This window comes from Loxodonta africana, chromosome 13 (genome assembly GCF_030014295.1).
Source record: "Loxodonta africana isolate mLoxAfr1 chromosome 13, mLoxAfr1.hap2, whole genome shotgun sequence".
NCBI lineage: Eukaryota > Metazoa > Chordata > Mammalia > Proboscidea > Elephantidae > Loxodonta > Loxodonta africana.
This window is the reverse complement of record NC_087354.1, coordinates 48,428,603-48,453,617: the sequence shown is the minus strand read 5'-3', so window position 1 is coordinate 48,453,617 and position 25,015 is coordinate 48,428,603. Positions and strand designations below refer to the sequence as shown.

The 25,015-nt window shown below is 38.8% G+C and overlaps 1 protein-coding gene across 3 annotated transcripts in view; it reads left to right on the top strand.

The window, feature by feature from the left end:
• The window catches only part of IQCH (IQ motif containing H), a 123,331-nt gene extending 110,251 nt beyond the window's left edge, over window positions 1-13,080 (top strand). For 2 of the 3 annotated variants that reach the window (XM_064267371.1, XM_023558367.2), the window contains 3 exons: window positions 2,000-2,061; window positions 6,476-6,584; window positions 12,753-13,080. In XM_064267371.1, the coding sequence (XP_064123441.1) occupies window positions 2,000-2,061; window positions 6,476-6,584; window positions 12,753-12,866 (285 nt within the window). In that variant the 3' untranslated portion in view covers window positions 12,867-13,080. Of the gene's footprint in view, window positions 1-1,999; window positions 2,062-6,475; window positions 7,002-12,752 lie in introns of those variants that run through there. The other variant, XM_064267372.1, reaches the window with a different exon arrangement.
• Window positions 13,081-25,015: the final 11,935 nt, after the last annotated feature.

Below are 25,015 nucleotides of genomic sequence, written 5' to 3'. Positions count from 1 at the left end.
AACAACCCAAAATATTATTATTTCAACATGTAATCAGTACAAAAATCGTTAATGAGAATTTTATGATTTTTGTACTATGTCTTTAAAATCTACAGCATATCTCAATTTGGACTGCCTATATTTCAAATGCTCAATAGACCCATGTGGTTAGTGGCTACCATATTGGACAGCACAGCAAGAGATACATAAGACCTTACAGATCAACTAATTAGTGGTTCTCAACCCTAGCTCCCTGTTAGAATGACCTGACTGAGAAGCTTTAAAAAGTGCAAATGACCAGGCAGAGCTGGAATTAGGGTGAGGCAAGAGAGGTACTCACCTCGGGCACAAAACTTAAGGGAGTGCCAAAACACTCAGTAGTGCAGATAAGTAGTAAAAAAAGTAGTAGTTTAATGCAATATTTTTTAAATCAAAATTAATGCAAAAAGTTCATTTAAAAAATATCAAAATTTTGAATAAAAACAGAACCAGTATTATTGTTTTTTTTTTCCCTTTGCCTCAGGCTCCAATATGGCTTTATATGGCACTGTTGCCAGGGCCAACTCCAGGCTAATTAGTATTCCTAGAGGTAGAGCCCAGACATGATGTTCAAACTCCCAGTTGATTCTAACGTGCAGCCAGCATTGAGAACCACTGTTCTAGTCTAGTGTCTCTCCTAATGCTCACATTTCCTGACAAAGTGGGGAGTTGATGGGCAGTCATCATTCTGATATGTAATTTCTCTTACCAGATCCCCAAAACATAGTCTTCTTTGTAGACTTCCAGTGTTGGGGAGTTCCCAACTTCACAGGCCAGCCATTCCCACTGCTGGACGACTCCAGTGTTAACCCATTTATTTTGAGAAAGCTGGTAAAAGATTTCAAAAAAGTCATGCCTCTCCTACAGATATAAAAGTAAATGCATAATAAAGATTTTATTTAATAGAAGGAACTAGGCCTGATTATAACCAATTCAAAAGAGAATCCAAAAACCAGACATCTTTATAGGTTGAGAATATTGAAATGAATATGCAAGTGGAGGCTGGATTTTCCCACAAGGGATGGAGAGCAGGAAAATCATCCAAACCTCTGCAAGACTTGACAGAATTTGCTTGTCTACAGTTGCCTGGTGGCGCCGTGGTTAAGAGCTTAGCTGCAAACCAAAAAAGTCAGCAATTCGACTCCACCAGGCACTCCTTGGGAGCCCTATGGGGTGGTTCTACTCTGTCCTATGGAGTCACTAAGAGTCAGAATTGACTACATCGTAACGGGTTTTTTTTTTACAGTTACCTGGAGTCCCTGGGTGGTACAAACAGTTAATGTACTTAGCTGCTAACCAAAAGGTTGGAGGTTCAAGTTGACCCAGAAGCACCTTAGAAAAAAGGCCTGGAGATCTACTTCTGAAAAATTAGCCATTGAAAACCCTGTAGAGCACAGTTCTACTCTGACACACTTGGGGTCACCATGAGTTGGAATCAACTCAAAAGCAACTAGTTACTGGTTATCAGCTTCTTACAACTTACGGAGTTGCAAAATATCTCCCATAGAATCAGAACCTGATGAGGCAGTAGGGTGTACTAGAGACAACACATAGCTTTCCATTGAAGTACAAATGTTTTTTCCACACAACAAATTGCTTCCAAATACGTTTTTACCCATTGCTTCTAAAGCAGTGGTTTTCAAATTTGATGTGCACAAGAATCATCTGGGAAGTAAGCTAAAAGGCAGATTCTTTTACAAAGATTTTGAGCTTGGATCATGCCCATGAAAATGCCTTTTTAACAAGCACTCTACCTGATTCCGATGCAGGTGTTCTGAGGATCATACTTCAAAAAACACTGTCCCAGAATATATCTGTTCCATATTCTGGAGACAGTCTTTCCACTTGTGCCCCTCACAATATTTAAAGGTAGCTCTAGATTTTAATTCAAACCAGAATTCTGATGGTCTTAATATAGTACATTTTCTTTATTGTTTCTGGGATAAAATGCTATTTCTTTTCTCCCTATTCAATTTTACAGGACAGACAAGGAACGGTTTTTATATTTTTTGAACACCTGAAGAGAGACAAGTTGGGAATGTTGTGAGTATGAAGTATTTCTGTGAGATGTAACAAGCTAATAGAATAGACTGGAACAACCAACAAGAATGTTGCTTCTTGTGCATTTTAATCAGCATGCTGATTTATTGAAAGTACATTTTGTTTTGTTTAGATCTATAAGTACTTCATAAAATGATGTCAGATCTGTAGGTGTGGGTCCACGATATAATTAATTATCCAAAATTAACTGGTAAGATGTAATACATTGTCTTAGCAACAGGTTACACTCAAGCGTGTATACATAAGCCATAACAACACATCTGACTGATAGGGAACTGGCCCAGATGTCCTGGTTGTGGAAGGACAGTTGGCATTCTGACATGCTCAGAAGTGTTCTGGTGACTTGGCAAGATGTCCTCCCAAATGGCAGGGTCTGTAGCCTCCTCCTCAGGTCAGGTTTCGGCTCTGACGCAGTCTTCTGAAGAAATGTGTATGCTCAGCTGAGTCCTGCAGGCAACATTCAGGGGGCTTCTTTACACTCCCCTGTTGCCTACAAGTTTGTCTCCGGGGTATTCTGAGCTAGCATAGTTGCTTCCTTATCTAGGCCTCAGAATTTCAGAGCCACAACCTTGAATTATCTCTTTATTTGACATCTTGGAAGATGGTTACTTGGTACATTTAAGTCATCCTAACTTACTGGGAAACCATTTCTGGTCTATATTTCTCTTCCTTACAATACCCACAGCAATGTAGATATCATGGCCTCACATTGACACACACACACACAAAGATCTGGGACTGGGAGAACCAAGGATTTGAAGTTGGCAAGCTAGTGGCAAGGAAGAGGTTTAAGGTCCAAGTAGGTTACTAAGCGCAGGAGTTCAGACAGATAGGTTAGTTAAGGACAAGAACAGGACATCAGAACACAGAGATAGGAACTTTAGCTTATCAGGCACAGGCTGGCATGAAAGGCAAAAGACTAGTTGGGCCAGGACTGGAACCAGAGAACCCCTCCTGCACATGGATGTGTTCAGGAGTCATGAGCTCCCTTCATGGAATGGGCAAGGTGCAGCCAGAAAGGCCAAATACAAGATCTAGGGGCTCAGATGCCTAGAGGTCTACCCTGGGAAACTACCAGCTCTCAGCATCAGTAATAGGATGTCCTGAGGGCTAGGAACACAACCACAGAAGCTCAAAGAGGAGACCACTTTTAAAGATCCAGGCCTGTAGGGGCATGGCATGAAGACAGTAAGTAACAGAGCCCGTCAGTGGCTGATACTCAGGAGCAGGACATGTGTCCCAGAAATGAGAGAATGAGAGGGGGGGACGCTAACAGGGCAGAGGCAGAATTCTGAGGCGTGGGCTACAGGAGGGTGGTTATCGGGCACAGAGCAACCAGGCAAGTGGAGAACTGTCATAAGAGGGATAGAAGAGACTGTTTCATGAACATTTCATCGAACCGACCTAACAGCAAGGTTGGTTTGATGCCAAAGCCTACAGAATGAATAATTAGAATGGTAACCAGGAGGAACTCCCCAGCTGTCCCTACACCTGCACCTGAGATTTCAAACAAGGGTGCCTTGACCTGCATGCTAGCATCAGTTGTAAAACTAGTCCTATTGGTGTAGTTTCTAAATGTTTATTGCTACTCACACAGCCTACAGAGAAGGCAAGGTTGACGTGGGCCTCCTGACTCTAGAGCCTTGTCTATTGGTTTATGTCCCATCTTATTCTCACCCCTTACTGCAGTCATAGATCCAGAGAATGTTCAAGAAGGGAAGGCCCTAGGGGATGAATCTATCCCTATCATAGATAAGGAAACTGAAGCCCAGAGAGGGGATGTGATTTGCCTGGGTCAAACAGTGGGTTATCTCTCTCCTGATCCTGAGGCCAGTGCTCCTTTCACCACACCACCAAGTCTATACTGAGTGGCCATGTTGTGTAGGGAACTCTATTATGTAAAACAGAGCTTCTCAGACTATTGTGAGCTGTGTCATTGCTAATTTACTTTTTCTGCATATTAGATTAGCCTCAAGATTATCCCTGCATCTGGCTGTGCCTTCTTGAGTGTGAGATGAAAAGGTGGAATGGTAGCTAGTGTGTCAGGAATTACACAGAGGCATGAACCTGGGAGGTTGGGAAGAGTTCAGTTAATAGGCAATGGCCAGGAGACAGTCTCTCTTCTCTAAAGCTCATGCTGAAAAAGAAAAGCTGAGCAAATATAAACTTTCATTCTTTGTGTTGCTTAATTTTCTCTAGAGTTTTAATGGGAGGTTTTTCATGAGATAAAATCTCTACCAGAAAGAACAGGTTGTCATTCTGACATGCTCAGAAAAGTGCTCTGGGGACTTGGCAACACATCCTCCCAAAAGGCATGGTCTGTAGCCCACTCCTCAGGCCCCGTTTTGGCTCTGACACAGTCTTCTGAGGGGACAGTATCCACACCGACTTTGTTTGGCTTTATTGCATTTGTGTCAGGTCGAGTGAAGAACAGTCAGAGTGGATCATCTCTTTAGGGCTTCAAGAGAATGTTGTGGTTTGGCTTAGCAGGGATAACTTCAGACTGACTCTACTTATTCAGGGATATTTCCCCGAATAGTGGAATTTGAGGAGAAAGTTCAAGGAAGGGAAAATGAAGGAAATTCTAGAAATGAATGTATTAACAGGAAGTGTGTATGTGTGTATATATATATATATCTTACAATATAGTATCTTGTGAGTACGGGTCTCAATCCTTAGTGTACCTAAGAGTCACCTGGGGAGCTTGGTGAAACTACACATTCCTAGACCCCTAGACCAAAGATTCTGATTTTGCTGATCTGAGGAGGAACCCAGGAATCAGCAATTTTAAGAAGCTCCCAGGGTCTAATACATACTGACCCTATGGCAATAAAATACAAATCACTTAAAAGGATTACTGACTCTGAAATTGCCCTTGGCCATTATTTATTTTTTTAAAAGAAGAGATCTAATTAATGATCAGCAGCTATAAGGGGTAGAAGTGAGAAGTCCTTGAATTTTGGGGATGCAAGTCAAAAAGTTCAGAAGCTGTGACTGAGACTAGCATGACCCCAGAGGTCGTGGTCCCCAGACCTTCTCTTAGCCCAAGACAGGAACCATTCCTAAAGCTAACTCTTCAGACAGGGATAGGACCAAACTATGGAATAGACAATGATACTGGCGAAGAATGTGGACACACGAGACTATGTTGGTGTCTCCTGTCTGGAGGGGAGATGAGAGGGTAGAGAGGGTCAGAAGCTGGCCAAATGGACAAGAAAACAAATAGAGGAGGGAAGGAGTGTGCTGTCTCATTAGGGGGAGAGCGATTAGGAGTATATAGCAAGATGTTTATAAATTTTTGTATGAGAGTCTGACTTGATTTGTAAACTTCCACTTAAAGCACAATAAGAATTAAAAAAAAAAAAAAGTTCAGAAGCCCTGATCGAGTTGAATTTCTTAATTTCAGAAATGAAGACTCAGAGAGCTTAAGTAACTTCCCCAAAGTCATACAGTTAGTCAGTGTCAGGACAGACAGCTCTGGTCTCCTGTGTTGGAGTCTAGGAAGCTTTCTACTCCCCTACCCTACTCCCCACTCCCCCGCTTCTCCCACCCCATCACCCCCCATCCAAGGGAAAGCCTATCAGACTGAAAGGCAGCCATCCCAAAAGGGTCAAAGCCTTAGCAGCTAAGGTGACTTTTTCACAGGTAACAATGGGAAAGAAATAATGTCAAAGTTTAATCAGTTGCCTCAAGGTCAGTCATTTTATTTATTATTATTTTTTTTTAATCCTTCTGCTAAAAGAAAGTTCAAAAATAGCTAGAAAAAAATACCCTGGAGTCTTGTTACCGTGTTAAAACGTACAGCAATCTTGCTATTAAGGAATGTCCACCAAACACAGTATAATTCTACAGGATGGTTTGGAAATTGTCTCTGAAATCTTGAAGGGGGTGTTCAGGTGTTCATAAATGGGGTCCATTCTCTTCTGAACACGGGGGAACAGGAGTCATTTGTACAAACATCAGGAGTCATTTGTACACATGAAATCGAAAATAAACCACAGGCAAACCTCCAGAATACAGAGGTGCAGATGTCTCTGTAAACAAGACAATTACTAGGCATGAACTACACTTAGCAACAATTCTCCTAAACTAAACAATTTTTAAAATGAGCTAATACTACTGTCCTAGCTCAGTGGTTGCCTTTTGCTGGGAATGACTGAACCTATTGCTATATTCTGCTAAGTTGATTAATAAAAAATATTTATTACACAAATCCTTTTTGTTGACAAGTTAAAATGGAGCCTCATCTTTCATATCTCCCTGAAGATTGCCACCTTGTGAGATTGAAAATACTCATTAAATTCCATCACCAGACAGGCACAAATGAGAGGGTGATTGTTTTTAAGCATGTGAGGGGAATCGTTGGTAAACTCATTTGTTTGGATATCATTAACAGAACAATCGGGGAGGATCTCCAGGGGGTCCTCGTGACCTTTGCTCGCAATCTCTTCATCATCCATCAAGAAATATCATCACCTAATATGCAAGGCGAGACCAATTTTAAGGTGAGGTGTTAATTAACTAACGATCCTGGTTAATTTCTATACAAGGGCTGAAAATACCTCATGCTGTATTGTAAACAAGTGCTAAACCATCTTTTTTTTATTGTAAGCAGAACATATTTTACAATGTGCAGGGTCAATATTGTAAGGTTCCCACTGAACCCGTTAGTTAAATTTAATCGTTTGAAACTTCTTCTTTGAAATAAAGTAGACTTGTTTTAACTTGCTGCCATTTCCAAACCCAAGCTCAGAAGACAACAGAGCTTTCTGATGTTGCAGAAAGAAGAAAACACCACAATGGACCCAAAATAGAGACTGTCAAAACCAAAAATTGTGAATGTAACCTACTATATTTCAGATATACAATGTTTGCTGGGGAGTCCGAGCTTCTGAGACCCAAGAAGGACAATATTTGGGAGGGAGAAGTAGGAGAAAACCCCAGAGCAGATGTTTTTTTATTGCTAAACTTTTGGAGCCCTGGTGGTGCAGTGGTTAAGAGCTCTCCTGCTAACCAAAAGGTTGGCAGTTCGAATCCACCAGCTGCTCCGTGAAAACCCTGTGGGGCAGTTCTACTCTGTCCTAAAGGGTCACCATAAGTTGGAATTGACTCGATGGCAACTGGTTTTTTGGTGTTTTGAAGCTTTAGAGATGTTGGCCACTGAAATCCAGTTGTATGTTTTGTAGTTGGAGACTAGAAGTCTCTGACCTCTAAAGAAGAGAAGCAAGGTCTGTACCAGAGTTTTTGAAACAACAGCTGAACAGAGATGAACACTTGTTATTGATCACCATGGTCTGCATCTGATTCCCAGCCTAGACATTCATCACATTTGAATGGGTCAAGTAACTCAGAGGACTCAACCTGAAACCACATGTGACTTTTCTCTTAAATGAAAAAGCCCAACAAAAACTGGATAAAAATATAATTTTTGAGTTTTTTTTCTTGAGTCAGGGCCTGATCCCTTTAATAACAATAGTGACAATCATAATGCTTTACTCTTTAAAGTGATTTTTATGACCTGGAAGAATGACCATTGCTTTTATTACAACATGACTGAGGAATTAAAAAAAAAAAAAATAGACCCAGTGTAGCATCAGCTTCCACTGGTCCTGACAGACCTCCGTTAATCATTTGTATTCTAAGACCCTACCAGCTAGCATTATTTAATCCATTACTGCCATGTGCAAAATTCTGAGCTTCTCTCCATGTCATCAGTATCTAAGCACAGTTAAAATTCAGAATCAGATGGTTTATCCCAATATCCATGAAGACTAAGTAGACTCTGAGCTAGGTCTTGAGGTTGGCAGAACAAATCTCCCTTAACAAAATAAAGACTGTTTCTCTGCCCTTTCTCTGACTTTCAAAATCATCAAAAGCCAGATGTTCTCAGGTAGTTTTTAATAACTCATGGTTTCTCCACTTTGGAAATTGATTTGGCACTTCCTTAAAAAACTAGAAGTAGAAGTATCATACAACAGCAATCCCACTCCTTGGAATATATCTTAAAGAAATAAGATCCATCACATGAATAGATACGTGCACATGTTCATTGCAGCACTGTTCACAACAGCAAAAAGATGGAAACAACCTAGGTGCCCATCTACAGGCAAATGGATAAACAAATTATGGCATATTCACATGATGGAATACCATGCAATGATAAAGAACAATGATGAATCTGTGAAACACCTTACAACATGGATGAATCTGGAAGGCATTATGCTGAGTGAAATTAGTCAGTCACAAAAGGATAAATACTGTATGAGGCCATGATTATAAGGACTCAAGAAAAGGTTTAAACACAGAAGAAAACATTCTTTGATGGTTACAAGAGTAGGGAGGGAGGGAGGGGGTATTCACTAACTAGATAGTACACAAGAATTATCTTAGGTAAAGGGAAGGACAACACCGATTCAGGGGAAGTCAGCACAACTGGACTAAACCAAAAGCTAAGAAGTTTCCTGAATACAGCCAAACACTTCAAGGGACAGAGTAGCAGGGGACGGGTTCTGGGGAACATGGTTTCAGGGGACATCTAGGTCAATTGGCGTAACAAAGTTTATTAAGAAAATGTTTTGCATCCCACTTTGGTGAGTGGCATCTGGGGTCTTAAAAACTAGCAAATGGCCATCTAAGATGCATCAATTGGTCCCAACCCATCTGGACCAAATGAGAATAAAAAGCACCAAAGACACATGAAAATATTAGCCCAAGAGACAAAAAGGACCATATAAACCAGAGACTCCATCAGCCTGAGACCAGAAGAACTAGATGGTGCCCAGCTACCACCAATGACTGCCCTGACAGGGAACACAACAGAGAGTCCTCGATGGAGCAGGAAAAAAGTGGGATGCAATTCTAGTAAAAAGACCAAACTTAGTGGTCTGACTGAGACAAAGGAATCCCAGAACACATGGCCCCTGGACTCTCTGTTTACCCAGAATTAAAACCATTCCTAAGCCAACTCTTCAGACAAAGATTAGAGTGGAAATGATACTCATGAAGAGTGTGCTTCTTAGCGGAAGTAGACACATGAGACTAAATTGGCAGCTCCTGTCTGGAGGTGAGATGAGAAGGCAGAAAGGGAGAGGAGTTGGTTGAATGGACACAGGAAAATCTGGGGAAATCCAGGGTAGAAAGGAGGAGTGTGCTGACATAAGGGGAGTAACTAGGGTCACATAACAATGTGTGTATAAATTTTTGTATGAGAAACTAACTTGAGCTGTAAACTTTCACTTAAAGCACGATAAAAAAAAAAAGGAAACTCATGGTTTCTAAGCTTTTTAGATGAATCACTGTTTTTTTGACTTTTATTCTCATTACAAGGTTTATAAAATTTAAAAATGTAAATCTCAGTAATATAGAAATAATAACTTGAGAAGTGTCATAGTTTCATCTTGGTACATAAGGGCATTCTAATAGGCATTTTCCTTTTGTAAACGAGAATTTACCAGCAAATTAAAGGCTGAATTTAAAATGAAAAGGTGATACAGAAAAGACACTGGCAAAATCCAACATCCTTTCATGATAAAAACACTCGATAAACGAAGAATAGAAGGGAACTTACTCAACCTGGTCAAAAAAAAGGCACCTATAAAAACTCCACAGCTAACACCATACTTAGTGGTACAAGATTGAAAGCTTTCCCCCTAAGATCAGGTTCAAGACGAGTACATCTGTTCTAGCCACGTCTCTGCAACACTGTACGGGGGGTTCTAGCCAGGGCAATTAGGCAAGATAAGGAAATAAAAGGCATCTAGATTAGAAAGGAGGTAGAACCATCTCTATTAGTAGATGATATGATCTTGTGTATAGAAAATCCTAAAGAATCCATGAAAAATATATTAAAGCTAAAAAACAAGTTCAACAAGGTTGCAGGTCCCAAGATCAGTATACAAAAATTAATTGTATTTCCATACATTAACAATGAACAAGCCAAAAATGAAATGAAGAAAACAATTTCATTTACAATAGCATCCAAAAGAGTAAAATGGTTAGGAATGAATTTAACAAAAGAGGTACAAAGCTTGTACACTGAAAACTATAGAACATTGTTAAAAGAAATTTCAAAAGACCTGAATAAGTGGAAGACACCCTGTGTTCATGGATTGGAAGACTTAATATCGTTAAGATGGCAATAATACCCAAAGTGATCTACACATTCAAAGCAATACCTATCAAAATCCCAAAGGCCTTATTTACAGAAATTTAAAAGCCAATTCCCAAATTCATATGAAATTGCAAGGGGCCCAAAAAAGCCAAAATAATTTTGAAAAGGAAGAACAAAGAGGACTCACATTTCTTGATTTCAAAACTTACTACAAAGCTGTAGTAACCAAGCCTATGTGATCCTGGCATAAAATAGACATAGAGATCAATGGAATAGAATTGAAAGTCTAGAAATAAGCCCATAATTGATGCTCAATTGATTTTTCACAAGGATGACCATTCAGTGAGGAAAAAACAGCCATTTTAACAAATGGTGCTAGGACAACTGAATATCCACTTGTAAAAGAATGAAGTTGGAGCCCTACCTCACATGCACACACAAATTAACTTAAAATGGATCAAAGACCTAAATGTAAGAACTAAAACTATGAAACTCCTAAAAGAAATCATAGATATAAATCTTCATGACCTTGGACTAGGCAGTGGTTTCTTAGATAAGATACCTAAAGCACAAGCAACCAAAAAATATATAGAAAAATTGGATATCATCAAAATTAAAAATTTGTGCATCAAAAGACACTATCAAGAAAGTGAAAAGACCACAGAATAGGGGAAAATATTTGCAAATCATATATCTGAAAAGGATATAGTTTCCAGAATATATAAAGTATTCTTACAACTCAACTATAAAAAGACAGAGCCCAATTAAAAAATGAGTAAAAGATTTGAAAAGACATTTCTTCAAAAAAGATATATAAATGGCCAGTAAGCAAAGAAACACCCCACATCGTTAATCAACCACAGTGAAATACCACTTGTTATCGTGTGCTGTTGAGTAGATTCCAACTCATAGTGACACGATAGGACAGAGTAGAACTGCCTCATAGGTTTCCTAGGTTGAAATCTTCACAGGAGCAAATTGCCATGTCTTTTCTCCCATGGAGCAGCTGGTGGGTTCAAACCACTGACCTTTTGGTTAGCAGCCAAGTGCTTAACCATTGTGCCATCAGGGCTCCTGATATACTACTTAACACCCACTAAAATGTCTACAATCAAAAAGATAGACAATAATAAGTGTTGACAAGGATGTGGAGGAGAAACTGGAATGCCCGTTATTACTAGTGAGAATATAAAATGGTGTAGCTGCTGTGTAAAAGGTTGGCAGCTTCTCAAAAAGTTAAACATAGACTCGATATATGACTTAGCAACTCCACGCCCAGAATGAAAACATAAGTGTATACAAAAACTTATACATGTATGTTCACAGAAGCATTATTCAGAATAGCTAAAAAGTGGTAAATAACACAAATGCCCATCAGCTGATGAATGGATAACCAAATATGGTCTATCCGTATTTGGAATGAAGTTCTGACACATGCTGCAACATGGATGAGCCTTGAAAGCATTATGCTAAATTAAATAAATGAGGAACAAAAGACTACATACTTTATGATTCCATTTACATGGAATGTCCAGAATAGACAAGTCCATAGAGACAGAAAGTAGACTAGTGGTTGCCAAGGGCTGGTGGGAGGAGCGAATGGGGAATGACTGCTAATGGGTGTGTTGTTTCGTTTTGCGGTGATGGAAATGTTCTGGAATTAGACGGTGGTGATGGTTGCTTGTGAGTATACTAAAACCCACCGAGTTGTGCATTTTATAAGGGTGAATTTTATGGTATGTGAATTATACCTCAATAAAAATATATATAAAATAAAATAGAAAGTTACCATTTTTCTTTCCACAAACCAATGGAAATAAGCACTTCCATCAACCCTCATTTTAAATCACTTCTCAGATTACCTGTAGTGCTTCTCAAATTACCTGTAGTGAAGGACCAGCTTGTTTTGTTTTTTTTCCAGTCTATCATGGATCTATATTTTTGTAAATACAACAAAAATGAATTAATAGAAAAATGAAATGAAGAAATCAAAGTCGTTCAAAATAAAAGCCCAATTTTTTCATTATTAGATTCAACAGGCATAAAAATGGCTATAAAATTTTCCAAACTCTTACTCTCAATCTTTTTACTTGTTTCACAAAGCTGGTAACCAACAATTTGTAGACTGGCACCAGTTGGAAGAATATACTTTGAGTGGAACTGCTCTGTAAGATTTCAAGGCTGTGATCTTTTGGAAGCAGATGGCCGGGCCTGTCTTCCTAGGTGCCTGTGGGTGGGTTTGAACTGCCAACCTTTCAGCTAGTGGTCCAGTGCTTACCTATTTGCACCACCCAGGGACTGCTAGAATTGGTCTAAAACCAAAACCCATTGCCGTGGAGTCGATTCCGACTCATAGTGACCCTATAGGACAGAGTATAACTGCCCCATAGAGTTTCCAAGGAGCAGCCAGTAGATTTGAACTGCCAGCTTTTTGGTTAGCAGCTGTAGGTAGCTCTTAACCACTGTGCCACACTTAATTCCAAAAGGGGACAAATGCTTGGAGGGTGGGGAATGTTGTAAGAGGTTCTAAGTAACAAATATTAATTTTATTGTCCATTTGCAGACCACGATTGGAGATGTTGAAACCATTCTGGGAGTAACAGAGGAAAACAAAATACGATTTGAAGAAGAGCAGCAGTCTAAAGATAATAAAACCCTCCCTGAGCCTGATAAGTGATCCCGGGGTACGTTATCAATTTTGGATCCTAGTCTGGAGCAAAAAAAAAGCAACAATCTTTTTTGCTGTTGGGAATAAAAAGCGGTAAGTTAGTTTGCTTTGTCTGCCAGGAGATAAATCAGAACTTGGTGAGATTATAATGTAATAATTTTTTAAAATTATTTATTAAGTGATCTTGTTTTACTTATTAAACCAAATCCTATTCGTGCAGTCACTTGAGAGTGTTGAAGAATCCTTTTCTCTTCCCTCACCCAGGAAAAAAACCAAAAAACTAATAAAAGAAGAAAGCTACCGTTCTTACTTGCTGATATCACTTCTGCATCTACATCTTTATAAGCTTCAGGATTTTGCAACTTTTTTATGTTTTACAAAGTTTTCTGTTTCTCATAGCCACTTATCTTCTGCATTAAAAACAAAAATTGGATAAAGGCTTAATTTTTGCTTTTGGCAAAACACAAATGTATTTTTTCCAACAAAATTAATGTTTATGTGAAGTTTTAAAGTAATCCTTCACCATCCATTGTATTTTTGGCGTACCAAACCACTATTGTTTGCTGTTGCTATTTTTCAAAAAAGAGAGTAGCCAACGTCTAGTTAACCAAAACCTCAGAATGTATCTAGGTGGCAGCATCTGCTCTTAGTTTAAGATACAGCCTAACGGGAGCCCTCTAGCTTGGATAAACATTTGTATTCTCTAGTTTTTTTTTTTTTTTAGTTCTCCGTGGAATACGGCAGTAAGATTTTTTACAAGCTTCATTCAGCAGTACCTTTTAAAGACAAACTTGTTAAAATTATGCAGTGCCCACGATAACTCTCAGTTTTTGCTTCAGTACTTGTCCAAAAATATTTCCACAGCAGCCAGCTTTACAGAAAGGTGAAATATGCAAGTCACAACAGCAAAGTCACGAAGTTGTTGTAAGGAACGGGGTCTTTATACTTCTAAAAAAACATTTGTGTGATGGAGAGAGGAGGGCGTTCTTCACCTATGGAATGTCAATCATTTCCACAGGCAAAGGGTTTCTGCAATAAAATTAAGTCAACATTTTCTGTGTGTCAGCTTTTGTTGCGCTATCATTGGAAATACATTAATTAGCCAGGTTTCCTGCCTGTGCTAGGTACAACCATGACCCCTTTTTCTTGCCAGATCGCTCCAATAGGCATGAGGGCCCGTTGTCCAGACACCTGACGGATAGGAAGCGCTACACACCCGTCAGAGTCGCACCTCGACTGAAGCCAGAGCAACATAAGGTCCAAGAGACTCATTAGTTCACTGGCACGACCGTGTCCTGAGAGTAAATGAAACCCTCTGTCTCCTTATGGCTCTCATCTGCTCTGGACTTTAAAAGAAAACTGTCTCTGTTTTGTTCAGCACAGCGGTTGGTTCATTCACATGGAGAGAAGCCCATCTTAACAGCCCAAAACTGTTAAATCTATCCGGAAGGTTTCTATGTGCATTTTAATTAGCACGCCTGAGCCTCGAGCTGCTGGCTGTAGGAAACACAGTGCCCTTTCCTGTCCCTTTTCTTACCCACCGAACAACGCTGCTTTCCTTCTTGGCACCTATCATTAGCTTACACCACAGAGTGCCAGGTTCCAAACTCAGGCCTTACATTCAGACTCAGGTCTTACCAGGAAGTGATTGGGAGTAGGGTTCTCTACTAAAAAGCAACAGGGTCAAAATGATAGAAAAGTTGGTATAATAAAACCATCACTGCAAGTAATTCTGTGGAGGAAGCCAGAGACCAGACCAAATTAGTGAAATGTTTGAATTTCAGAACATTTGAAAAGACGTATAGCCCATTACCTTTTAGCACATACACGTTACAAAGATACTCTGCTACTGGTGACTTAAGGTAAGCTTGAAAAATATCATTTATATGTGTACAATATCTAAAGTATCCCAAACATAAATTAGTTGAGATAAACTACTGAGCTTCTAACCATGCTAAATGGTAAGAGGATTCTTTGAAAATGCTGTGCCATTTTTTCAGTAAGTTTTAAAAAGAAACTCCAGTTAATAGTAGAGCTGTCTTTGTATGAGAAATGACCTGTTCATAATACAGAATGCTTGCAATGGTTGGAGGAGCAAATTGTACTAACAGTTTAGGAGCACACTGTCGGGTATGATCTCGCCTTACATGTTACCCATTTCACACTGATTTTGAAGAACCCACCTAGATGATAACATTAAATGTAGCTCCACTGATAACCCGTGCTGTCTACCTGCTTACCTACCCACCAAACTATCTACTTATATTTAGCCTTTAGTGATCACTTCCATGGGCTAGATACAGCCTCTGCTAGAAAGCTCTATGTACACACTTCATCTTCCCAACAACTCCACATGGGTAGATGTAGCTACTACTGTTTTCATTTTACATGTGAGAAAGCTGGGATTTACTGAGGGTATCTTACCCCATATCTCAGAACTAAATGAAAAGAAATCTGGGATTTGCACTCTTTTTTTTTTTTTTTTTTCACAAATTCTGACATGTTGTGTAAAATACAAAGGTTCAGTTCCACTTGCCCTAGGTCATACAAGGGATTTTCACTTTTTTTTTTTTTAATAACTACTGTGTTATTTCAAGTATAGAGGGACAGTTTAAATTACATACGCTTCCTGCTGATAAACATGTACCGTTGGCGACCTTATACGGCATTGTAATTACGTGGTCAAAGAAAGCAGGAGAAGAGAAAGGGGTGTTGGGAAATTCTCCCATGGTGATGGATCTGTAAGACTCTAGTGGAGGACTGATGGGAAGGCCCAGGAGAGTGTGGAAGTTGGGAGGTCACGCTCCACAGTCTTGTTCGAGAGATGGGCGTGAGGTCAACAGACTGTGGAAGGGTTAGGAAAGGGCTTCTCACAAGATGTAGAAAAACCTGGGAGGAGCTGGGGGAGCATTATTTCAATTACGCAGTCCTAAGAATTACAGACATCCTAATTTTCAAGTATAAAAATATGTATTGTATCACAAGTAATAGATTAAGAACCATCCAATAGCTTTAACAATGAATAATCATTTGTATTCATCTGGCACCTTTCTCCTAAAGAGCTCAAAGCTCTTTACATTTGTTATCTCATTAATTCCCAACACTGTCCCTGTGGGGAAGGTAAGAAGTATTTTAACATTTAAATGTTTATCTTTCAGAATTTCTCAAGCATACATTAATTATATTTCTAAAAATGTACATGTTCATTAGTTTTATTTTACTGTTCCTCTGGCTTTAATGTGCACCACAGATTTGTTCAATTCTTTGAATGTACTAATCACAGTAAATCTTATTTAGAAAACTGTAAATTAAGTTGCCGAGACAATGATGAGGATGGTGGTGAGGTGAAGAAGTATCTGACCAACCTTTTCCCTTTAGAAGAAGTTTGATCCAATTCATTGCAAATGCAGATGAAATGCGTTGTGGCTTTTCAGGATCTTTTCTGTACCTCATTCCTTCCAGGAGGTTTGGGGCAGGGGTGGGGAAGGGGAGAAAAGGGGTAAGGACTGTATCTGAGATCCTGAGGCTCACGGAGGTACTATTTACCACTTTGTTTCATTGATGATTTTGTCATTGTGGAACAGAAAACCAATGCATTCCATTAGGAGTTACATCCCAAAAAGCCAAAGGAATAAGGGGCAGAAACTTGCCTCCAGCCCTCCCACTCTCAGGTCTGGTCATACCTTCCTCCTCCATTTCCTAACTAGAAAAATGGCAGATAGTAATACCTGCTCCTCAGGGAAGCAGTAGGGATTAATTGGCCAATGTTGGGAGAGGGTTTCAAAGATGAAATGTTCTACCTAAGTGTTTAAGTAGTATTATTACATCCTACTTCAAATGGAAGTCCTAAAAAAAAAGCTCCATAACCGCATGTGTAGGTTTATTTTTCACTCTAACAGTCTAACTCATGGTTGTGAAACTTTATGGTACCTGATGGAGGGCTGTGGCTTTTATTAGTTTTAAACTGCTGGTTTCTGGGGCATTTATGTAAATGAGGGAAAGACACCAAAACAGTAAATAATAAGCACGTCCCTGCTGTTTAAAAATCTGTGCGTAAAAACAACTTTTGTTTTGTTATAAGAAGACCCTAAATATAGCACAGGAAATATAGCTTCGACATTTATGCATAAAAGAGTTGTTTGGATTTTTTTTATTGTTTTTTTTCCCAAGCATTTCTTTACCATTGTGTTCTACTTCCACAATTGTCATATATATATATATTTCAGAGAGAGAGAAAGGAGTAAAATGCTACATTTTAAGAATTTTTTATGTAACAAACTGTTATAAAGTATACCAGATGGCTAATGATAGCTCCGGGAAACAAAAGGCCACACCTAAGTTTATTGTAGTTGCCCGATAATGAATGTTATGATGAAATCATGGTCCCATAAATTTGACAACAAAACAGAAGACCCTCCATTGATTGCAAGATAAGAAAAATTCAAATTGCAATTCTGGTTCATTTAAAGATTCATGCTGTTTTGCTTCCCAGCAAAGGACACACAATACTTACTTTGCAATCACTGAGAAACTAAAAATTATCTTGGAACACACACTTTATTTCCAGGTTCCATTTCTCCATTCTTTTTTTTTTTTTTTTGGTTTATTCTTTTTCAGTGAAACATCTCCAGCCTCATTCCTAAGCCAAAAAAATTAGATCATTTGCAACAACAGTGAAAAATCAGAAAAAGTCTAAATAGTCAACAATAGGCTTTATGGACTAGGCATATAAAGGACCTCTATATGAATCAGAATCTACCTGCCAGCCAAGGTTTTGGGGTTTTTTGCTGTTTGTTTTTGGTATGGGGGCGGTGGTAGTTCAGTAGTAGAATTCCTGCCTTTCCACTCAATGCACCGTGGGTACAGCCACCACCCATCTGTCAATGGAGACCACACATTGCTCTGATTCGGAACAGCTGTCAGCGGAGGTTCCAGACTACGACAGACTAGGAAGAAAGGCCTGACAATCTATTTCCAAAAAATCAGTCAGTGAAAACCCTATGAATCACAACGGTCCTATCCTGTTGGGGACCAACTCAATGGCAGCTAACAACAACAACAACATACAGCCATGAAAAAAAATCGTGTGTTACTACATCTACCGAATGATCCAGCTGTTGTGCTCCTAGGCATTTACCCAGGAAAGAAGAAAGCATTTATTCACAGAAAGGTTTTATATGTATGTTCATAGCAACTTTATTTTTAATAGCCCCAAAGTGGAAACAGTACAAATGTCCATCAACAGGTAAATGAATAAACAGGTTGTGGGATATCCTTACAATGGAATATTCTCAACAAGGAAGAGGAATGAACTACTGATACGTTGAACAATGTGGATGAATCTCAACTATGCTGAATGAAAAAAGCCAAACAAAAAGAGTACATATCCATTTATGCAACAACTAGAAAATGCAAGCTATAGTGACAAAAGGGTTGTCAGTGGTTGCTCGAGGTTGGGACGTGGCGGGGGCAGCGAAGAGGAGGATTACAAGGGGGCAAGAGGAAAATTCTGGGGGTGGTGGATATTTTCACTATCTTGATTGTGCAAATGGTTTCTCCAGTATACACGTGTTAGAATTTATCAAATTATACATTTTAATATGTGCAGTTTTTGTGTATCAATTGTACCTCAATAAAGCCGTTTTTTGAAAAATCATGTATTAGGAGAATATGTCATGTTATGAGAAAATGAAATTATTTTTAGTTATTAGTAAATAAACAAGCATATTTTAAAGTAGCCTGAAAAATGACTCGTTATGACTTAAAGAAATGTATATATAACACATATATATGTGCACAAACACACAAAGACTATAAAGATAACCACTGAAATGTTAACAATGGTTACCTCTTCATGATGAGATTGTCCATTCTGTATTTTCCGCTTTGTAATAAACCTGTTTTTGATTAATGGTGCAAGTGAAACAAAAACCCTGAGGCACAGTGGTTGAGAGCTCAGCTGCTAACCAACAGGTCAGCAGTTCAAATCCATCAGGTGCTCCTTGGAAACCCTATGGGGCAGTTCTACTCTGTCCTATAGGGTCGCTATGAATTGGAATCAACTCGACAGCAATGGGTAGAGAAAGAAAAATATATGGATGCCTTTATTATAAATTCTTAAGTCCTGCTATCCAAAGTGATAATGAACCTTGGAACATGGCCTAGGAATGTAATAACCACCTTCCTGCTCCGAGCTCCCAGAGCTGCTGCCAGATAGCAATGGCATGTTCATTAGCATCATGGGTTGAATGTTTCATTCTAGGCTCAATGCCCTAAAGTCTGAATTTTCTAGAATTCACACCAAACCATGGCTTTAGTGCCATAGCTACTCAAGCAAACAGAAAATGGGTAAATGCTTCTGCTCACTTGAAAATATTTGAAGTGACAAAATAGTGATTATGTAGTATCTGTAGTTATTCTAAATGAGTTTGTCATATATGTGACATCTGCTTTAGATTTAAATGTCTTAATGGGTTCTAGTTTCAACTCTTTCCTTAACGAACAAGTAATTTCTCTTCTCTGATCCTCGGTTTTCTCCTAGGTAAAGTAAGAAAGAGGAGCTGATATTTAAGCTTCTTCCCAGCTCTAAAGTTCTATGATTCTATGCCACCATCATCAAAGTATCAAAAGGGCAGATTTTGATATGTCACACAAGGAGGTGGTTTCTTCTTCTAGCATTCTTTTTCCATTTATTGGAAATAATGAATGAAAATATTTTGAAAGTAGTTTGCAACTTTGTACAGCCTCTGAAGCTCCCCAGCTAGTATCCAAAATGGCTATGATTTTAAATTGTTATAAAATACCTTGTAATTTTAAAACAGTTCATTGAGAACATTTTCCTCATGGAAGAAATCATTTTCACTGAAAATAGCAGCAAGCCACATATGTCCTTTAGAGCAGGATAGTGCCTTTCATTTCTTGAGTTTTCACTTTCCTGCATTGAGCTCTTATCGCAAATCAACTAAAGTAATGGAAACATTGTGCTTTGAAAACTTTTTAAATTTAAATTGATGAACTGTATACCTTCTGCTCTAGTAGATCTTGGTGCAAACAGGTGGAACAGAAAGAAATATAAAAAACTTTAACTGTGCGTTTTTGTCCATGTGTAAACCAGAGCATATTTCTTTTGTATTTGTGCTTTGCAGGGTGGATAGCCGGGGAACAGTCTCAGAGCTTTTCCTTATTTATGCCCAGACCCGAAAAGAGATGGAAAATGTTTTCTGTAACATTATAATCTTTGTTTTGCTATGTAGAAGATGTAGTCCCAAGTGAACTGCAAAAGTGAGACATGATAAAACAGTGAAACTAGTTGTACCTGGCACCTGTAATCCCATCTTCTGAAGACTTCCCGAAATGTCACTGTGTTTCCTGGGTCAGGTCCATAAGCAGTCAGCATTGCTCTCCTAGGGAGTGTCTTGACATCCATGCAGCAAGGCTTGAACAGGGAGCTGGGAGCAGGATGGTTTGCTAGCCCTCTATAAGGACCATTCTGAAGTCACGACTAGAAGTTACGGCTACTACACTTCTTTCAACATTTGCCATAGCAGAGATTTCTCTTGCCATTTCGTTCTCACTGCCAACTCATAGATTCTTGGCATTAAAGCCAAGAAAACAAAAACTTGTAGATGACGTAAGCTTTTGAAAACTACTTAAAATGTTTTCCTTAAGATTATTTTCAGTAGACATGTAGAAGTTTCAGTTTTTCCAGTTACGGAAGCATATGCTCGTTACAAAAGGAAAACAGGGTCACATTGCTTCTTTAAAAGCAAACAACAACAAAAAAAAAACCAATTTTTTAAAAAATTAAAAACAAGGAGACCACAGGAAAGAAATAAGTCAACTATTTGGGGTCACAATAGATGGTCCCAGATAGAATGGGAGAAAAAAGTGCAGCAGAACTCAAATTCTTAAAAAGAAAAAAAAAAAGCCAGACAAACTGGGAATAGTAGAGAACAAAGGACTCCCTGAGACTATCACCCTGAGACACTCTTTAAACCTAGAACTGAGCCTAGCCCCTGAGATCACCTTTTAGTGAAACGGCAGAGTGGCGCACAAAAGAAAGGATATTACCCATAAGATTGGTGCTCTATTTAAAAATCATTTGTATGAGACCAAAAGATCAACAGTTACTCAAAAGCAAAGATGAGAAGATAAGGGAACAGGGAAACTAGAGTACTGGGAATGAAACAAACAGAACACAGTTAAAAAAGAATGTGGACTCATTATGATGAATGTAACTAATGTCACTGAACAATCTGCATGGAAGTTGTCAAATGAGAACCTAACTTGCCGTGTAAAATTTCACAAAAACTCAACAAAATGCTATCTTATGTAGCCTGGAAAACCATATGGGGCAGTTCTACCCTGTCATATAGGGTCATATATGTGATATTTTGAATAATTCTAGTCTGGAAATTGACTCAACGGCACACAACAACAAGCACTGTGATATTATTATAATAGTAGTGTTTGCCTTTTCTTATTTCCCACACCTAATGGATTGTAAGCTTAATGATATATCCCCAGCCTCTAGGACAGTAGCTCTCAGTAGTAAGAGTTGCTTAATGAATATATATTGCATTTATTCTTTTATCAAATGTATGTTCATTTCCTATTATATAGAGTCCTTTATGTTTGTGCATATAATTTTTTAAATAGGCTCATATCAGACATATCGCTTTGTAGACTATGCTGTTCATTTAGCAAAAAATATGAACGCACTTTGGAAATTCTTACCCAATGTGATTTTTAGAACAATACTAAAAATCCCCTCTTTTTAGGCCAGTACATGGGCGTTTTGACACATTCTCCAAATACACAGTGTGTTAACATCAACCAGTTAAGAAAGTTATTAGTAATATTATTAGTTATTAGTAATATTATTTATACCTTATATATATACAGTACTTTACAGTTTAAGAAGCATTTCCATATCTCATTTGATCCTCGCAATAAACTCAAAAAGTAAACAGAGCAGAAACTTTCTCTATTAACAGTTAAGAAAAACTCAGAGAGGTTAAATAATTGCCCTGAAGTAATAAAACAAGTAATAGAGAGCCCAGATTCAAACGTACGCCTATCTACCTCTGAAGCCTGGGCTCTTCACTGCGCCTCATCGTCCCTGGTTGAAGCCTTCATTTTACAGATGAGTGATCCATGCTTAGAGAAGGGCGAAGTGATGTGCCCAGGGCCACGTAGCTTCTTCGGGTAAAGAGTATAGATAGGGTAGAACCCAGGACTCCTGACTTCCTGTCCAAAACGCAATACACCATGTGGACTCAATAAATTAGAAAAAAAAATTCCTAAATGGCTGCATAGTTAAAATGACGACCGATACATGCTGTTATACTTCTCTGAAGATTACACAGTATGTTTGCTTGGTGCTGCAAAGTGCCAACCTGATGACACTTGCAATCCTGAGCTTATTTGATGTGGCTGGGAAGCAAATGAGATTCCAGAGCCCCTGTCGCGCATAGGTGCTCAATGAGCATTTCCTGCGTGGTGGGGAAGTGCCCTATATTTACAGGATTTGATCCAGTTTAACAGCATGATCTAATGTTAAAATTAGCCTTATAAAAGTTCTCACCCTAGTTCACACAAAAAAGAAGAGTCTGAGATTATGACTAGCAATTTTTCATGAGTTGATTTATCTGACTAAAACCTAGAAGGTTTTGAACCATTAAGCATTCGATTTAGAAAAAGAAAAAACTTAGTGTACAGAAGAATAAACTGAGAAACGGAACAGATTTGTTTCTTGTAATAATTATGAGCAATATCTCAAACTCAGCATCCTTAGACCATTGAGCTGTGTAGGATGAATGTGCTAATTAATCAATTACTACCCAACAATGTACCCTGTTTATTTACTGTAAGGCACCAGAAACGCGTGCAGAACTGGTAATTATTAATCATCTTCAGTAACAAATATGACTCAAGTTCACCTTCATATAATTAATAGAGCATGCAGTTATCTTTAATATCTTGTTTTATTAGAAATAACAGTAAGGAATAAAAGAAAGCTGAACTGCAAGTTGTGGTTCACTAAAATGCTGGCTGGACTTGTGCGTATTATCCGTATCAGCAGTGCTACTTAATAGCCACCCAAATCACGGCCAGGTGTTCTCGCCCTTAAAAAAAATTTTTTTAAACTAAACTTTTTATTTTGAATAAGTCTAGACTTACAAAAAAAGTTGTAAAAACCATTCAAACAATTCCCACATATCTTTCATTCAGATTCCTCAAATTAAACCCAAGTTTTATGGCTTGATAACTTGTTTAGATTAGGGATCTGAGTTGATGGTGTTCAACATCTTAACATGTGGCTCTCAATTTTAAAGATATCTTACAGATATTTTTCACTGTATATAGAAAGAGTTGTTTTACATCAAAATTTGCAAAGTGATCTAGTTTTAAAAATATCCTGTGTTTTTGAGAGCCGTATCACGGAAGACAACCATTTACACCCCCAAAATTTCCTTGTGACCAGGTAGACTGCTGGATCTAGAATGCTGTTTCCTGTGTCCTTATTAGCTGTGTGAGTCTAATGGATGCTAAGTTGTGCCAACTACCGTACATTCCCATCTGAGTCTGGCATCCTGTGACTTAAACTGTGGTCAAAGCATGGGGCTTTGAGACCTGCCCAAGTAGGTTCAAATCCCAGCTCCACCTGCACTGTGACTATAGGTCACCATTTTAACTATGCAGCAGTTGAAGAATTCTTTTTTTTTTTTTTCCAATTTATTGAGCCAGTACGGTGTATTGAGAGAGTTTTGAACAGGGAGTCAGGAGTCCAGGGTTCCCCCCTACCTAATCCTCTTTCTTGAAGAAGCTATGTGGCCCTGGGCACCTCACTTCTCTGTCTCTAATCTGATATTCAGTTTACTCAGCTCAGAAATAAGGATAACAAAGCCCTGCTCTGGGGCGTTGTTTAAACGAGACAATAGGTACAAAGCACCTAGCACATAATAAGTGCTCAGTAGCGGTTAGCCAACTCGATGGCCACTAACAAGCTGGTAGGCATTATTACCCTCTGGCCACCTTCAGTTTAAGAACGGTAGCGTGCATACCTCTGCACACACAAGTAAAAAGCTTATTTCATACAACTGAAACTGCAAATGTAAACTAACATTTCTGAAAGTTTTCTTTTAAAGCGAAAATAGGAGAAGGTTAAATGCTATTGAATCGTAAATTAAAATTCTCTCTCATCTGAAACGTCACCTCCAAAACCTGAACTGACAAATCATAAATCAGTGGGCGGACTACTGTATTTCCATTATAAAATGATTCAAGGCCCCTTTAAATGGAGAGCCCCCTTAGGGCATCTCCGTATTTGTTTATAGATCATTAGCTACTTGACAGTGAGACTGGGGAGGGGGCAGAGACTTAAAGCTGAAGTGCTAGGAGACACTGTCGGCTGAAAACCAGCAATAAAGCCAAAACATCTTTGGGATTCCGTAAGAAAATATGATTTGTGCTACAAAAATGTCATATGCTTTTCATGAGTGTGTCTGTTGGTAGAACAAGGCTCACTCTATGGAGCAGGAACCGTCACTATGACCCCAATTCACAGGGTGAATTTGCTTGGCCGTGTTTTCAAATACTTCCCAAAACACTGACAATATATTACGAAGATTTGTAATATTGGAAGCATGCCCATAAAATCCATGGTGTTATCTAGCAGTATAAATCATTGTCTGGTTTCAAAAAGTCACAAAGATGTCTCTTGGCCAAGGAATTTCAGAGTATTAGCATCCTGAGCAGGAGGGGGTTGGGGGTGGCAGGGGTGAGGTAGGTTGGGGTGGGGGAAGAAATGTTGCCTAATGAAAACATGACCTCATTGAAAGCCAGGAGGCTAGGGTTTTTATTCTTGGTTCTGTTATATAACCTTGGATAAGTCTCTTACCTACTCTGTTTTAATTTCTCCAACTATCAAAAAGAAATTAAAAGGTTGATTTAAAAAAAAAAAAACCTGTTTCCCCCAGTGTTGATTTCAACCCACATCGACCCTACAGGACAGAGTAAAACTGCCCCACAGGGTTTCCAAGGCTGTAAATCTTTACGGAAGCAGACTGCTTTCTCCTGGAGCTGGCGATGGTTTCGAACTGCTGACCTTTTGGTTAGCAGCCAAGCGCATAACCACTGTGCCACCAGGATCTCCT